This window comes from Mytilus edulis, chromosome 1 (genome assembly GCF_963676685.1).
Source record: "Mytilus edulis chromosome 1, xbMytEdul2.2, whole genome shotgun sequence".
In the NCBI taxonomy this organism is placed as follows: Eukaryota; Metazoa; Mollusca; class Bivalvia; order Mytilida; family Mytilidae; genus Mytilus; species Mytilus edulis.
In genome coordinates, this window is record NC_092344.1 from 55,916,810 (window position 1) to 55,935,589 (window position 18,780).

General features: G+C 31.8%; 1 protein-coding gene across 6 annotated transcripts in view; it reads left to right on the top strand.

Moving 5' to 3' along the window:
• Window positions 1-4,985: 4,985 nt before the first annotated feature.
• The window catches only part of LOC139485168 (hepatocyte growth factor receptor-like), a 35,292-nt gene continuing 21,497 nt past the window's right edge, over window positions 4,986-18,780 (top strand). For 2 of the 6 annotated variants that reach the window (XR_011655272.1, XM_071269403.1), the window contains exons 1-3: window positions 4,986-5,148; window positions 16,099-17,318; window positions 18,415-18,624. Coding sequence is in view for 3 of the 6 variants with exons in the window: in XM_071269403.1 (XP_071125504.1) it covers window positions 16,167-17,318; window positions 18,415-18,624 (1,362 nt within the window). In the remaining 3 variants the exon portion in view is untranslated. Of the gene's footprint in view, window positions 5,149-8,911; window positions 9,245-14,647; window positions 14,773-16,098; window positions 17,319-18,414; window positions 18,625-18,780 lie in introns of those variants that run through there. The other 4 variants (XR_011655273.1, XM_071269419.1, XM_071269412.1 and 1 more) reach the window with 3 other exon arrangements.

An 18,780-nucleotide genomic window follows, 5' to 3' on the forward strand; every position in this document is an offset into this window, starting at 1 on the left:
ACTATATAAAAATAAGAAGATGTATAAAGAGACCGAAAGACAGAAAGTTAATAACTAAAAGTCTCTGTACAACCTTCAACAATGAGTAAAACCCATATGTCAATTTTGTAATAACATTGTAATACCCCTTGGCAGAGAACTGTCTTTACCACATACAGTTTCAAAACAAGTGCACCCTTGCTGTGTGGTACACAAAGCTGTGTTCATAATCACCTGAATTACTAGTAGCCTTCGGTGTTCTATTCAAGACATTCAACTACATAAGCAAGTTAGCAACCTAGGTCCCTTTCTCATTTTATCAAACGATTAATTGTGAAGAAACACCATATGAATAAAAGAAGAAGTAAGTATACATTGATGAGACAGCAACCCAATGACAAATTAGCTGAAAGACATCAAAAGGTCAACATGCAATCTTCAATTGACAAAGTTCTGTATGATTTGTCTAGCAGTCATGAATAATCTTATTTGTAAACCAATGAGTAAAATAATCAAATAGGACAGAGCAAATATTCATCTGTACTATTACTGGTGTAAAGTTTTGAATTAAACTCTTTATTTATACTCCTGCTCCGAAAAAGACCCTGTTGCACTTTTGGGATATAATATTTGTCTTGTCTTGAAGTAGTAGTGTCACGGAATAGAAGTTCCTTCATAACATTAGTTCCAAATGGAAACAATATTCTGGAATAGTATTTCCACTGGAATAAATATTACAGTAAATGTTCCTAACGGAATAAATGGTATAGAATATTTGTTCCAACAGGAACAGGTATTATGACATTGTTTATAATAAAGTTTCCATTGGAACTTCTGTTAGGTGGAACAAATATACGTTGACAGTAGAAAGGCAAGACTTAGTTATGCTGTTTTCAACAGTTTGTTCAAGTCAAGGTCAGTTTAAAGAGAACCACTAATGATTATCAATGATATCAGGTCTGCATTTGTATAAGCATTGGCTAATCTCATTTCCATGAAGATTACTTTGCTCTGCTACCTCAGTCATGGTCAATTGACTTTGAAACTTTTGCTTAAATTACATGTCAAAGTTTATGATCAGGTTTAGTTTAAGAGGAACCACTTATGATAAGACTGATATTTGATATGCAGTTGTAAAAGCATTGGTATATCTCATTTTCATTCATATTATTATGCCGTGCACCTTCAGTTATGGCTTATTTACTATGAATATTTTGCATACTTCACATGTCTTTTTGCATTTTTATGCCCTCCTACAATTGTAGAGGGGGGTTATGTTTTCTGATATGTGCGTCCGATAGTTTGTTGGTCAGTCCATCTGTCCCGCTTCAGGTTAAAGTTTTTGATGAAGTTGAAGGCCAATCAACTTGAAACTTAGTACACATGTTCTCTATGATATGATCTTTCTAATCTTATTACCAAATTTTAGAGTTTTGACCCGAATATCACGGTCCACTGAACATAAAAAATGATAGTGCAAGTGGGGCATCCGTGTACTATGGACACATTCTTGTTCCATCAAAATTACATACAGGCAAAACATATCTTTGAGTCAACAACTTTTTTTGGGAAACTATGTCATATGTTAATTCATAAATTTTGGTAAGAAATCATTGCAACAGGAATATCAATGAGCTCTTAATTGTTTATCGGGATATTTTTGTCGACAACTGGATTTTTATAAACCCATTCATTGACTTTGTAAAATATCTCCAGCTGACTTGTGCTGATGCTAATTCAGACACTGTAAAATATCTCCTCCTGACTAGTGCTGATGCTAATTCAGACATTGTTAAATATCTCCTCCTGACTAGTGCTGATGCTAATTCAGACATTGTAAAATATCTCCAGCTGACTAGTGCTGATGCTAATTCAGACATTGTAAAATATCTCCAGCTGACTAGTGCTGATGCTAATTCAGACATTGTAAAATATCTCCTCCTGACTAGTGCTGATGCTAATTCAGACATTGTTAAATATCTCCAGCTGACTAGTGCTGTTGCTAATTCAGACATTGTAAAATATCTCCAGCTGACTTGTGCTGATGCTAATTCAGACACTGTAAAATATCTCCAGCTGACTAGTGCTGATGCTAATTCAGACACTGTAACATATCTCCAGCTGACTAGTGCTGATGCTAATTCAGACACTTGTTGTACATTCTGTTTGCTTGATGTGGCTATTAAAGAACTTGTAACTGAATTGGTAAGTCATCAATTGAAAATTTGTAATATAACACAGTGGAATTATATATTCAAATCAGTTGCAATAAAAGTAAGAATATGCCAAGTTTGAATATGAAAGAGCGTAACTTAGTGACTGTCTGTTTAGTTAAGAAATTTCAAAGCTGTCTTCTTGCACTTTGTATTGACTTTCTATTGAGTTGAGAGTTAGACAAGCTGTCTTCTTACTTTTCGCATTGGCTGTCTACTAAGTTCAGAGTTTTGTCAGAGCTATCTTTTTACACTTCGTATCGGTTGTCTATTAAGTTTACAGTTTTTCATAACTGTCTTCTTTCAATTCGTATATTAGTTTTCTATTAAGTTCCAAGCCAAGTTTGTCAAAACAGTCTTCTGACACTTTGTATTGGCTGTCTGTTAAGTGTCAAAACGGTTTCTTTATCTTCGTATTGGTTGTCTATTATGTTGAGAGTTTTGTCAACGCAGTCTTCTCCCATTCGTTTTGGCTAGTGTATTTAGTTACGAGGTTTGTCAAAGCTGTCTTATTAAACTTTGTTATGGGCCAATGTCTATTGAGGTACAAGTTTTTCAAAACTGTCTTCTTACACTTCGATTTGGTTGTATATATAGCTGTCTTCTCACATAGATAGTCAGTGGCGAAAACCAATGTATAATTGTGTAACGTAATAAGTTTACTGAGTTTAATCCATTGATAGGATCAGTCATACGTTATTGTAACATCGACAGACTAAACTTATCCATGGTAATCTATCATACAAATATAAAGGTCATACAAAGTAAACATTAGATATAGTCGAAGTTAAAGAGTGATATTGTTTTGTCTCAAAATTTAGATAATCGTAAGTATTAAACTGTTATAATGACAATCAAGAGTATATGAAAATAATGATATTAGACACATTATTCTATAAAATGTGAATCGCTGTTGTCGAAGACGACTTTGTTGAAGATTTTGAAAACATCTGATTTCAAGAATGTCAGTTTTTAGAAAACAAATGGTAATTTTTAGGTCATTTTTTTAGTAACAACAAACAAAAGAACTATGTCAATTGGACCTGCTTTGATACTATAACTAACCTTGAATGTTTACTAAATAACATTTTTGTTCGCTATGGCGACTGCATGGACGTATATCGTCAAGTTATCGGAATTCAAATGGGGCCTAACTGTGCACCACTTAATGCGGACCTATTTCTGTATTGTTACAATTTACTCAAAGATTTATTGCACCAGGGGTTTCGATATCACAAACTAGTCAAAACATTTACTAAATTTTATCAACGGCACAAGAAAATCATTCGTAAATATAAATAACAAAGACTCATCAGTGAAACTCGTATTAAAAAAAAAGTTAAAAAGGCCAAATAAAGTACGAAGTTGAAGAAGCGGAACATTGAGAACCAAAAATCCTAAAAGTTTTGCCAAATACAGCTAAGGTTATCTATTCCTGAGGTAGAAAAAGCTTATAGTATTTCACAAATTCAAAGAGTTTTGTTAACATTTATAAATATGACCATATCAATGACAATTCATTTCATGACTACTAGTACTAGCTGGGCTGGTGGTACCCTCGGGGGATAAAAAATCCACCAGCAGTGGCATCGACCTAGTGGTATAGTATAAAATAAACTCATCATATATATACTAGGATTTAGATATTGTATTTACGCCAGATGTGAAGGGAACCTAAACCCATTTGACAGAGAATCATATCAGAAATACCACTAAAAAATGGTCATCAAAGAAAGCTGCAATATGCTCGAGTACATCAGTGCACACTACCGATTCTGTTTTGATATGCATGATATTGTGTATGAATATTCGGTAAAAATTAGACATGAATATTCAATTTTGTCCATTCATTATGTTTTTGTTTTTCATTTTGTCCTTCGTATTTTCGCATTATTCTGTAAACCTTATATATAGTTCGAAAAGAGTTTCAAGAGTTCTGTCAAGATCTGTCAAGATCACTATGTTGCGGAGATCGTTCTTTCAAGGTTTACATTTGTTCCGCCTAACAGAAGTTCCTCCCGAGAAGCTTTGTTATACACAATTCCGTAATATATGTTCCTATCGAAACACATATTCTATACCCTTTATTACGTTTGGAACAAATTCTCAGATAAATATATTAAGCTAGCTATATAACCAGGTTTAATCCACCGGCCATTTTCTACATTAGAAAATTCCTGTAGGCTACCAACTTGAAGTCAGGAATATTTCAATTGTTATCCGTTCGTTTGTCTGTGTGTGTTCGCGCTCTTGATTTTGCCATTTGATTAGGAACTTTCCGTTTTGAATTTACCTCGGAGTTCAGTTTTTTTGTGATTTTTCATTTTATCACATGTAAATTGTATGATATGTCTCTGACTGAAATTCTGAAATATTTATTCCAGATATATATGAGGGGGGTTAGGAGGGGTCCTGATCCCGAAATCCCGGGCTTAAAAACACGATATCCCGAAATCCCGGGCTAAAAAACACGAAATCCCGAGGTCCCGAAATTCGAAAAATAGAATTCCCGGATCCCGAAAGGATCAATCCCGAAATCCCGAGCTTAAAAACACCCGATCCCGGAGTCCCGATAAAGGTCCTATCCCCCCTCATATATACATCTATGTAAAATGGAACTGTTTTTTTTTATGAAAAAACTTCTGTTCCTAGACACTCTCACCAGGAGCAACGTCCTATTCCGTCTACTAGACATGACTGTATTATTAAAGATCATTAAAACATGGATAAAGGACAGAAAGAGAAAAATTGAATCGTAAAGTAGGGATAGAAGACGGAAAATCATCTTGTCCCGTACTTTTTCATTTATTATAATTTGTTCAGGTATGCAACACACCTGACATCTGCATTTTTCAGTTACAGCAAGTTTTTGAAGATTTAGACCTGAATCAAAATACACATATATCTTCCTAAGAAAAGAACACACTATCAGCTCAATTATAATCATAATTAACAGGTAAAAATAGTGTCAAATTTAAAAAAAAACATGTAACTTTTCTAGATTGGGATTTCCGGTATGAGTAACACATGTAAACAAACCACAGTCATATCCAAATCTAAAAAAGTTCCAAGACATCATTAATAACAAAAAAGGTAAACAAAATAATTGTTTATTTTGAGTCAGTAAAGAATCACCGATTATAGTGACAAAAAGTATGAAAATATGTCAAACGTTTAAAATTCCTTTTCAAAGTGAAAGTACATGTACACATGCAGAATAACATTTTTTTTCTGTTGGTCTGAAGGGAGAAGAATGGTCTTTACTAGTGTATAAGAGTTTGCCAGTTGTTATTAAAAAAATTCTTTACAGTAACATGTTTTGATCATAATACCTGATAGAGAAAATGCTGGTTTCAGTTAAACACATACCTGCCAAGTTTTCAAAATGCCCATGGGGGTTTTGTGTGCAAGATGGCTGCAGTACTCCTAAAAAACCTTCAAGGGGGCCTTCAAATGCAGTGTAATGTTGTTGTTTGGCTTTTTCATACTTTTATAAGCCTCAATTCATTGTAAAATTGATTGTTTTGTTAAAATTGTGGACATAATTGCTCTTCAAAAATTTCAATTTGGGAGCCTCCATGGGGGAAATCCCCCACAAATAGTGACAGTTGGCAGGTATGGTTAAACATGGTTAAATGAAATTATTAAATGAAATTTTGATTCCTCAGGAAATCTTTTGTCGCAGTAAATATGTCTTATTCAAGATAAAACCTCAATTAATTTGTTTCAAAAAATTGTACTATATTATGTTATTTGAACAATAAATTCACTTTTGATCCATTGTGAATGGTTTGAAGAAAGGATAATCTTAGTGTGTGTTTATAAACCCTTTGTGGAGAGAAGGGGAAACATTTCATACTCTTATTGGCAAATATTATTGAATTGGCAAGGTAGAAAGGGAAAATACATGATCGTCTAAAAAAACAAGTGAATTTGGTAATTCATGTATCAGGATTGTTAATGTGTCGTTTGTTGATGTGGTTCATACATGTAAGTGTTTCTTGTTTGTCGTTTTTTTTATATAGATTTGACTTATTTTCCTATTTGAATGGATTTACACTAGTAATTTTTTGAGGCCCTTTATAGCTTGCTGTTCGATGTGAGCCAAGGCTCTGTGTTGAAAGCCATACTTTGACCTACATGTATAATGGTTTACTTTTATAAATTGTGACTTGGATGGGAAGTTCATAAGGTTGTGAGTACATTTTTGTACTTAGTTTATATACATGTTTATGTCTGCATACAATAAAGAATTAATCCAAATGATTGAATGATCTTAAAAGATTATAAAAGGAAAAGGAAATGTCTATAATTTAAATACCCTGATTACATGAAAGCTTTAAGAGGTCAAAATTAGAGATTATGTTGAAAGTTGACAAAATTTTCTGGTTTTCAACCATATGTCGTACAGTGTTTGGGGGACATTAACCAATAATAACATCTGCACTTAATGTTTTTTTTATCCTTAAAACCTCTACATCATTTGGTCTAAGACTCTGTAGCTGTAGGATAGTTTTTGTTCAATGGAAATCATAAAACATCTTATTTTTGGGCACAGGACGTTTGCGCTTTTTTTACCTGTAAAACGATAGGACATTTGCGCTTTTAATTTTGATTCACCTGAATTAATTTGACCGGACATTTGCGCTTTTTACCTACAGTAGGTCTACCTGTATTTTTTATGAGAAGTAATCATTACGTTAATAAATTTAATTTATATTTGTCATAAGTACGACAAGTGGTCCGGATCCTTCCATGCCCACTATAATGAACAGTTGTACTCGACTCTTCCTACTATATTTTTTTTTTATGTTTTTGAAAAGTATCATTTAACAACAGTCGGCGAATTACATTAAGATTTGTTACATTGATGAACAGACATCCCTGTCTGGATTGAGAAAAAAAAACTTGATAATTATTTATTTGAAATGAGGGCGAAATACCAGTCAGAACATATAACAAGAGCTAAATTTGTTCACTCCTTAGGCTTCCGTTTTCAAGCTAAACTGACCTGTGATGACTACACATGTTTTTATGTCTTTATAATGTTAACTTTAAGCTGTATATAAACTTTAATTAGGTCGTTAGTTTTCTCCTTTGAATTGTTTTACATCGTAATTTCGAGGCCTTTTATAGCTGACTATGCGGTATGGGCTTTGCACATTGTGGAAGGCCGTCTGGTGACCTATAATGGTTAATTTCTGTGTTATTTTGGTCTCTTGTGGAGAGTTGTCTCATTGACCATCATACCACATCTTCTTTTTTATATTTAAAACATATATCCAGTGTGCTATGAAATATGCTATGAAACGATTTTTAAACTTTTAATCATAAAGAAAAATATGATTTTAACTCTTTAAGGACAAACCTGGCGGTCCCAAGCCCAGATAAAAGGGGAGGATAATCATAAAAAACAAATATTGCAAAAGCGCAAATGTCCTATATAAAAAGCGCAAATGTCCTATGATTTGAAACGCAAGTGTCCATAATAAAAAGCTCAAATGTCCTATAAAAAGCGCAAACGTCCCGCGCCGTTATTTTTAGAGTGTTGATAAAATGTGGTAGAAAAATAAAATTGAAACTAATTTTAACATGAATCTAAAAGATGTTGATACCAGTATGTAACTTTTTGTTAATTTAAAAATATGTTTTTGCTACATGTATCTAGTTATTGTATAATAACTCGTAACTATGATAAAAAAAATTGTGCATTGTGAAAATTCTCAATTTTTATGTGAATGGAAAATCACTATATATCATCGCAAGTTAATTCTATGATTTAAATTTTCAATGAAATTTAAAATTTCCGTTAGAAGTAGGGCAATTATTTTATCTTCTCTTATAAAAACACTTATATTATTTGTGGTTGTAGGTCAGTACATCACTGCCAGTGTGTTGTAGTACATATTTGTACTTGTGATATATGAAACATGTAAACAAAACTTTTTGAAAATGGTTCAGTCCCATGTAATGACAGTTGTTATATGAAATAACATTGTTTGGATTATCATAATTACACAATGATAATGTAATAATGATGTAATTATTTTATACAAACATAGTTCATTTTTAAAACAAAATCAATATACCAGTGGGACAAATGGCTATAAAATTCTCCACAAGTATGGGCTTAGCATAAAAAATCATGTACAAAAATTATGTAACATTGTTTTATTCTAACATTTGGATTTTAATTTAGATATAAGCTTAGCCATGACAATATATTCCAAGTCTTTTTTCCCTTCCTTTTTTATATCCAAAGTCCTTTTCTTTTTTAGTTTCACATTTTTTTTCTTTTCAAAGCACCCCACTTGAATAAAAAAAAAAATTCCTATGCATAAAACATTCAACAGTGAAGTAAAAGTTCATCCTGTTCCAATTTTAAAAAGAAAGAGATCTAGATAATTAATAATCTATGAGCATTTTTAATTGGTGTAAACTTTATCTTCTTTTTTTGTAATTTTGAATATGGGCTCTATATACATGTACATGATATATATGCTAAATTCCAAAACTTAGTGGTAGTCAGAAAACTTTTTCATGAATTAAGCCATTTAGACCAAACTGTATCATCAGTGAGACTTTTTGTATCAAAACCATCTACTAGTAAAATTTGCAACATCACATCTATCCCAGTGAGCATTACATTTGTACCTTGCTAAATAAAGAGTAAGGCTATTGAAAAATTCTGTCTACTGGTAATTGCACACCATATCTATGCCACTGTGAGTCACCTTGCAAAATAGAGTGAGGCTATGGGTTAGTGCGCATTACATTCAAAACCATTGAGCATTTAAGAGGCTGTTTAAAAAAGTTCATACTATTTAGTGGATATTTGTCAATTGTGATAGTAACCGTTAATTATAGCTGTTGAGCTGTTGAGGATTATTACAGAAGATTTCCTGTGTGCGTTGAAACAAGACTGAATCACTCGTTCATATCTAATGGACTATAATCACACTTAAATATCATCAAATTTGTTTTATTTTATTGGAGAAAATAATTCATAACTGTATTTGACTTAAATGGACTATAATCACTTTTTAATTGAGGTAAATCTCTTGTTTTATTTTAGCTTTGAAAAGTGTGCAGATCTGTTTATTACTCTTATGGACTATAATTACAGTTCAAAATGGTAAATAACTGGTTTCATTTTTGTTAAAATTATGTGTGCCAGCAATATGCAGTGTAGCAACTTTCAATGTTTGTTTTTTTTATAAATTTTTTCATTAGAATTAAAAGTTAAGCAGGCTGATTTGATTTTAAAAATAATGCATGGTTAGAAATCATTCTAATAATTGACATAGATGAATAGTAAGCAGACAAAATATCTGAGGTAGAAGACCTACATGAATTAAGTATTTCTTTTAAAGAGGCTGTCCAGGTAAATATCAGGCAATTCCTATGATATGTGTGGCACAACATAATTTTTTCCCACTGATTTTTTGGTTCTAATGCAATGTTTATATCATACAAAGGATATACATGTCAAAGATATTTTTGAATCAACAGTGGATGGCTCAGAAAATGACTTTAAAGTTCACTAACAATGCAACAAAATTGTGTACAAAATGAACAGTTATCTCCCCTTTTCAATGAATTTTCAGTGCTTTCTATTTATTTTGTTTTTCTTTATTTGTTGCAGTTATTATAAAAATACAATTTAACTTTGAGAAAGAATGAATTTGTGATATGAAATAGATGAAAAAATTTTGAAAACATAATATGTCATGTGCCATCCACTGCCTGGTTTTTCCATGGACACCCTCTTAACAAGTCTTAAAAGTATCTTAATTTGCTTTGTAGGAATATAAAGCTGCAATGATATTGACATTAGTTCATTTAAATTTATTGTATTTGACTCTTTTCTTTGTGGATTTTTTTTATGAAGATGGTAACTTTGAATTTATTTTGGAAAAGTTTAAAATAGAAGATTTTGGAATGCTACTTGCATATTGCCTGCTGAAGTAATTTTAAGCTGGGATCACACATTCACGATTTTTACTGCCGTCCTTGATAGGACCATTCCCGATTAAAATTTGTCAAAAGTCTGATCAAGATCCTGTGAATCGTGGATGAAAATTCAATCTTTAATTAAAATTTGTAAAAAAAAAATTTAATCACGACAACAATCAGACATTGTTCAGGAAGCGTCGATATTCAACCGTTTCCAAGCGAATTTGTCCCGATAATCCCGTTCTCAATCCGATTCTAATCCGATTTGTATCTTTCGCATGGTAAAACTCGACCGAGTCTGTCACGACTGCGTCCCAATTCTATGGAATGTAATCCTACAGAGATCAGACAGTGACCAGACAGTGAACCGACGCTGACGGGAGTTATCCGTTTGAAAACTGTAGGCATATTCGGAATGATCAGGTACTGTCGGAACGCAATCCTATCACAGTCCGCTCTATCGCATTGCAAAAGGCTTTGTCTGGTCTCAGTCGTATTGTTTTCTGTAATAGTCGGGACTCTGACGTGGGTATCATTGCAGAATTTCGTATTAATAACGGATTCGGCAAACACTGTTCGCAATCGACAAGATCTGAATGCAATCTGGACTCAATCGGCAGAAAAACAACAATGAAAAATTTCTCCAGATCATTCCCGTTCCACAGGACACCGTCCAGAATATACAGAACATGGTTAGGATTTTGATCCGATACAGCAGAATCTGTCACGACATAGTCACGCTTGTAATCCGACTAGACACAATCGGCTCAGATTCCCTGAATGTTACGGGATGCACCTAATGGTCGGGGTGCTTTGCCGAACTATCCGGACCATTCCCGACCCATAGGAATCTGTTAAGAACTGACACGACTGCATTCAGACAATGATAGGACATTCCAGATAATTGAGGATAGTAATCCGACTTTTTCACCTTTCGTGTCTTATCGCTGTCTGATCTCAAACGGGAGCAATAATCGGGAATGTGTGAACCCCGCATTAACCATTCAATAGTAATATATACCCTTTTATGTAAAAAATTAGGAATCAAAAGGAAACGATTATTTTTGCCTTGATATATATATATATAAGTATGTAAATAAAGGTTTTTTAACACCTTAATATTATAATGCATACTCAAATTTAATAATGAAAGTGCACACAAATCTTTTATCAGGGTCAAATCAGGTCCTTGCCATACATTTTGTACATGCCATATACATGTTTATTGCATTTTTTTTATATACATAATGTAAACTTAATATAAAATCTCCTCAATATTGTGTTTCTGCTAAGTATTACCTGAATTTGTTTGAATTGAGACATAAGATTAGGGATTTTGTAAGTTTAATTCTTCTAAACTTTTAAAACTTCAATGACAGATATGTTTTTCACCTCAAAATATGCCATGTAGTATTTTTATGTGATCTTACCATATGTGCTGCCCTCAGGTCAGGATCCTCATCTGTTGTTATCTTTGATGAAATCTAATGTTCTTGTCATTAAGGGGATTTGGGGTTGATGTCAAACCTTTAATAGCCCCTGTTTTATTTATTCACAATTTTTCTACCTTCCAGGTGATTTTAAACCTTGGCATACATATACTGTTGATTCACTTGTCTTTTTGTATTGTTCCATTGCTGTATCATTAAAGTATTAGTTGATCACAGATTTTTTTCGTTTTTATGCCCCAACCGTAGTTTTACCCTTGTTTACTTGTGTTTCTCAATTTATTCATATTCATTTTGACTTATTACATGTATTTTTATGTTTTCTTGAAGAACTTAAATATACTTCAATGATTATTAAAAAGGGGAAATACTTAAATTTCAAAATCTATTCTTTATTTGATGTTCTTATAAAAAATAGGGAGGAAAAAAATGGGGAGTAATGTAAATGTTTAAAAAAACCATGTTAAATGATTCAAAGAATCTTAAAGGCATATATTAAGAATAATTAAATTAACTTTTAAAATTTTAGTGTATGCAGATACTTTAGAAAATGTATCAGTCAATCTTCTTATGGTTTTGTCACTCTTAAAAGCATATATTTGACTGTGGTGAATCATACACTTGTATGTAGATAAAATCAGGAAATAGTCACTTTTCATTCTTATAGGTACAACACTTAAGTTTATCATTGAAAATGCTGATGACAAGAGATTATGAAATCTTACATTCAAGATTCAAGATTTTATTCATAATCTCAAACACATACAGGGGTACAAGAGGTCAATATTATATATATTACAAACAAAATAATGCATAGCACGAATCTTTAACCATCATTAATACACATGCAAGTTTTATAAGTACAATGATTGATTGATTTATGACTGTTTAACATCTGGTCAGCGCAAAAAAGGCAATATTGTGACAAGTAAAGTGCTATATATCCTGGGGATTAGAACATGTCTGACATATTTGATTTTCAAAATGATCTTCAATTTTAATCATGAAATGTTATGCTGGTACATGCAAACATCACTTATCAACATCAGCTTTAAATTTTGACATAAAATATTGCAAGTATTATTACCTTCCAAAGAAACATTACAGTTAAAAAAAGTCAACTGCAAATTGGCCAAAATGTTTGTTTAATTCTTAAATGATAACAATCATTTATCAGAAATTGAAGATGTTTATGTGTAACGATTACCTGCTCAGGTAAAAATGCTTATTTAATGAACGTGATTGACCATGTAATCGTTTTATATATACCTGAAGGCGTTGTTTTATGAGGCATAGATTGACATGTCTAAAATATGGAGAAAATTTAAAAATTAATCATTTACTCGTAGTTGAAATGGACTGAAATGCATGTTAACCGTCATAGGATAGTTGACCAAAAAAAGGCTTGATTGAAAAATATGAGGGATCCATTTAATTTATCATTATATATTTCATAGTGTGAATTAACAATTTAATAATGGCTTGGACAGACAACAGGTAGATTTTTTTCATCTTGTATATACTGATATATGTGTACATATGTAGAATACTTTTTAGATTGACTTTAATGTGAATCTTGACTTGTATATTCATTAATTAGCTTTGATGTTTACTGCATCTACAGTAACTTTATTTTGAAAGAGAATGTGTGGCAATGGAGGACTTTTTTTTTGCTTTAAGTTAAGATTTTGCAATTTATCAAAGGAAAGTAGATGACTGTTTCAAAACAATTTAGAGTTTAATAGTATTAGATATACTGTAGCAACTTATTTAAAAAAACATGTGATTCATTATAAGCCTCATATAAAAATGAACAGTTCAGGCTTGGATCCAGCCATTTTGAAAGGGATGAGGTTGTTCCAACTCCTAGAACACATAAAATTTTGTAGGGGGAGGGGGGAGGGTCACTATCCATAGAACACCAACTCTGGATCTGCCATTATGCAATTGAAAATTTATAAGTTTGTAGTAGCATATCAGTATTTACCAATTGGTATTAGATGGGGCAACATTCTGGTCATGACATACTGATACATGTATGTCTTATATTTGTTATTTATAACAAGCAATGTCCGGTGTGAACATCATCTGGACATAAGAGTTTGGTCATAAGAAATTTGTTAACATGGTTGATAAAAATTATGAATTGACACTTTACATCCAGTAATTTATAGTAATGACTACATAATCCACTGTAACATTTCATATTATACATTGTACATGTAATATAATTTGATAATTGTTTTTTTTATGGAATAATCTTATTTATCTGTTTATTGATTTACCCACAAGCAAAAATGACAAAACTAAATCCGCATGAATATATAACTACTGTAAATTCACAATTTTTTGTATAAGAAATATATATTGTTGCAATTGCTTAACAGTGGAAATGAAATTTATTGCTTTAATAACAGTGGAAGTGAAATTAATTATTGCAATTTAAGGAAATGCTGCATACAAAAAACCTGCTGCATTTTCTGTACCCTGGCAATCATAAAAACGTTATGGCAAATTTTTTTCTGAATTTCTTCAGTATTGATTTTAATTTAAAACATTCAGATTTTAATTATTTTATTTTAACAGGATATTTCTCCTCCTCACAATCATTTTCAGTACACAATCAAGAAATAACAAGAGATAATTCAAGTTAAAACACAATCAATTCACCATGCATGCACCACTTTAAAAAATAATGTTTGCATATTAGCTGTAAATATGAGACTATACACTCACTTTTTGTTTTCATCACAAATACATGTTAATTTTCCATAGTGCATGTAGTAATGAGAAGCTTATTGATTTTAAATGATTTGAATTATTAATTAGTTCAACTTGAATATATATCTATCCTAATAAATAAGATTTTTTTTACAACAAGAACCCTTATCTCAGATAAAGTTTTACTCCAATTTCTTTCAAGTTGCTTCAGTCTTCTTAAAAGCTTGAAAATAAGTACTAAACAAAGGAAACAAGCAATCATACATACAAGATATACTATTAAAAACTGTACAAAAGTAAATAAAAGGATAATTGTTAAGCTTCCGATTCAGTGTGACGAGACACTTGAACCCCTTGACATGTACGTAAAGGAATGTCTTATGATAAACTGTGACATAATCATAATTACAAGAGCTTAAGAGTAAAGAAAATAAAAAAAAAAAAAAATCCCATTTGTAAGTAAATTTTAAATTATTTAGATTTTTTTGAAATTTCAACTTATTTATTACAATTGACCTTATATAAACTTTAAATTTGATTATAGTTTGAAAGAGAAATGTACTAAATTTAGGCGGTAATCTTATTTGTCTACTCTTTTGGTAATATCTGCAGAAAGGGGGATATGCATATGAATATTAAAGGGACATAATCAGGTGAGTTACCAGTAGTAGATCTAACTGGAAATGCATTGGATTTTTATTAAAACAATTTTTTTTAATTTAATTAATTAAATGATGTAAATTGGTATGAAATTTACATCTGTTTACATTATTTTTTCAAAGAGTAATTTACAGTTAGTTTTAATTGGCTGTGCTTCCATTTAAAAACAGGAGTTGACGAACCAATTCTATCATTTTTAAAATATTATGGAGTCTTAAATACAACTGTCTTGAAAATGTCAAAAAACCATTACAGCATGTTTTCAAAATCAAGGTTTTGTTGGAGTATGTTATATAATCTTGACTGCTTTAATAACAGTACATGTATGTAAAATACAATTCAGTTAGGATGACTCTGAGAGCTTAATATAAATTTCCTTAACAATAGAATGTGATTTAAACATTCTGCTAATATTTACTAAGTCATCTCCCTTGTAGTGTTATGTACCACATTAACTTGAAGAAATTATAGAGCTTAAGGAGGCTCGAGGGTACAAAAAATTCTGCAAAAATTTAAACATTTTTTTTCTTTACAAATTTTATTTATTTCACTATTAGTTGTTACTTTATGATATGGTACAAAAATCAACAAAAAAATCAATTCATTTTGGCCCGGCTCAAATGAATGGTGACCCCATATTTTTATTTTTATTTTCTATTAAGTATAACAGGATAAAGTTTATTTATAGAAAAAAATAGCAAAATCCTATATTTAAAAAAAAAAAAATATATACCAGCGAGCCCCCTTAACCTACACAATGCATCAGACCTTATCACACTATTCCAACCAAAACTTGGAGGTGTAATACGCATACCAAACTTTGGATTCATGTGACAGTTTGTGTTTCACTGACATTTTTTTATTTATCCAATAGATTTATAAATGACAGGGTTATAAACCGATGTTGTTATTATGTAATCTAAAAATCTTAGCAACACCAGGTTGCTATAGTGATTTTCAACTGAATCGTATGATGTGTTTGAGCTTTTCATTTTGCCTTTTGGTGGGGACTTTCCCTTTTAAATTTTCCCTCAGAGTTTGGTATTTTGTTATTTTACTTTTTACATACTTTTATGTACTGTAGCTTACATGTAGATAATACATCGTTATTTTAATTACAGGTATCACACGTAACCATCATGTAGCAACATACTGCTGTCTCTGATGTCAAGACCTTATAGTTCCAGCCATGTTGGAAAATCTGATTACAGTAGTTTTACAACTTTTTTGCTCATTTCAAATTGTTACGGGTATATTCCAAACATACAATGTCGATCAGGAAAATGGACCTCTTGGGAAAATTACAATCGATAAAAGATCAGGATATTTGTATGTTGGTGGAAACAATATTCTTCTTCAACTTTATAGTAATTTATCCGTGATTAGTGAAGTGTCAGTAGGACCAATTTTGGACAATTCAAAGTGTTACCCACTGCCTGTGCCATGTGCCTATCAAAGGGAGTTAACTGATAATAAAATACATGTTCTGGCTATCAATGAACCAAAGGAATACATTTTAGCTTGTGGTACGGCAAACCATGGCTTATGTACGGCATACTCATTAAGTGACATTGGGGCAATGAACAAAACATTGAACCCTATGAAAGCAACAAATAATATTGGCGGAAGTGTCAGTGGTAGTTCTTACTCAAATTCTTATGCCTTTTTTGGGTTAACTCATAGTAAGCTACGAAAAATTAATCCTGACAATCGTTTACTCTATGTTGCCATGGGGACAGCCAATCAGTCTTCACAGTTTACACCAGCAATGATTTCAAGTCGAGAGGTAAAATATTCCTCGAACCCATGGGACATGGATTATTTTCTTAATTCGACTACGTCCTCTTCATTTATGAATGTTGAACCATCATTACAGTATAGATTTCGTTCTTACTATATCTATGGATTTGAACATAGTAACTACACATATTTCATCTCAATTCAGATGAACGATCCAACAGCATTTGAAGCTGAAAACAATAGATTTGTAACAAAAATTATAAGAATTTGCCAAGATGACGAAAAATATTCTTCCTATACAGAACTCCCAATTGAGTGTTCCCATGGAGACAAAAAATATCACATAGCAACCAGTGCAATACTTTCAGATCATGGATATTTGCCATTTGAAAAGTATTTATATATCACTTTTGGAAAACAGGATGAACTTAATCCTTCTCCTGATAGGAGCCAAGGTTCAGTTATGTGTACTTTTGACTTTAACAAAATTACAGAGCTATTTGAAAAGTTACTATCTGACTGTTTCACTGGTGGAGATGGGAATGAGGTTGCTTGGTTTGTTGGTAAAAGTCTGAAAGAAGCAAGAGCATGTACAAGAGATGTAAGTATGGATAGCTAAAATCTACAACTGCTTTCTTTACTTCAAAATTACAACTTTTTCATAAAAGCATGCAAAGCGAACCTTTGATCAACTTGCTTGCTAGTTGCTATTATTGTTTGGATGTTTAGTTCTTATGTGATACAGCATTTTACGTTCTTGATACATATTTGGACAAACCAAATTTGAAAATGACAAATCCGGATCCACAACTCATTGACTTGTCTAAGCAAAAGCCCTATACTATGCATGTAGAACAAACATGTATTAAGCATTGCCAAACATACAATGATGAAAAGATGAACATGTACAAACCGATACACAGTAAACTTAGGATTGAACAACAGTTACCACACTTAAACTAGGGGAGGGTGGGCGAGCTAGATGACATTTATTAGATTGTAGGCTGGTCCTGTTCCAATAGTTACATTGTTGTGTTCCTCAAGACATGTAAATGTCAATGATTAATTCACTTACATGTACATGTAGTTATGATGCCATTATTGAGGGTAGGAGGGTAGGAATGCGGCAACCACAATTATGACATAGTAGTGGTCATCTGTGGTAACAAAATGGTCAACAAATCATAATGGTGTCTTTAAAAATTTCATTAGAAAGACTTCATCTTTTTCAAGTTACTATAATGAATCCTTGTTAAATAACTTCCATGAAGGTGCAAACCTCTGTTCAGGAAATCATTATAGAAAATGTAACATTTTATCAACTTGGAGATATTACTCCATATTTTAGTAGGATACATGTAGATGATTTTAACAAGATCACTAAAACTCTTTACTATTTAGTAAGAGAAAGTCATCTATATAGTGGAAGTTAAATGAAAAATACTAGCTACTTTTCATTTTCTCGAGAATTTCCTACAAGAAGTCTAACTTTTATGAATAAAGTCACAAATCAGCAAGGAGAGAACAGTTATTGCCCAAAGGAATTTGATAACTATATATAGTACACTATTTCACAAAATTAAGAAAGTGAGGTCTAAAAAAGAATTATGTTTTACTACAATTTGTTTTTTAATTGACTAACTAAAATGACTAAGTAACTTAATTGTAATTATATTATCAATTCTTGATTGATTTAGTCTACACAAAATCTGAAAAACTTTTGTGGTGGAAAAAAGAATGTGTATGGTATTCAGGAAAGTACCAATTTAAACAAAAGACGCAATCAAATCCTGAAATATTCAGCCATTTACCATGAAGAAAAATCTATCCTGTCTTCTGTAAATGTAATAAACCAGAATAAAAAGAATGTAGCAGTACTAGGTACAGATGAAGGTTATCTCATGAAGGTATTTATCTCAAAACATCATTTTTTTAATGTAGAGATAGAATTCATTGTATGAGTCAGTATGACAAATAGTATTCAGTGGCAGATCCAGGGGAGGATGATGGAAGTCGAAGTGGACGAACGAACGCCCCCTTTGATTGTCAAAAAACAGAAATTA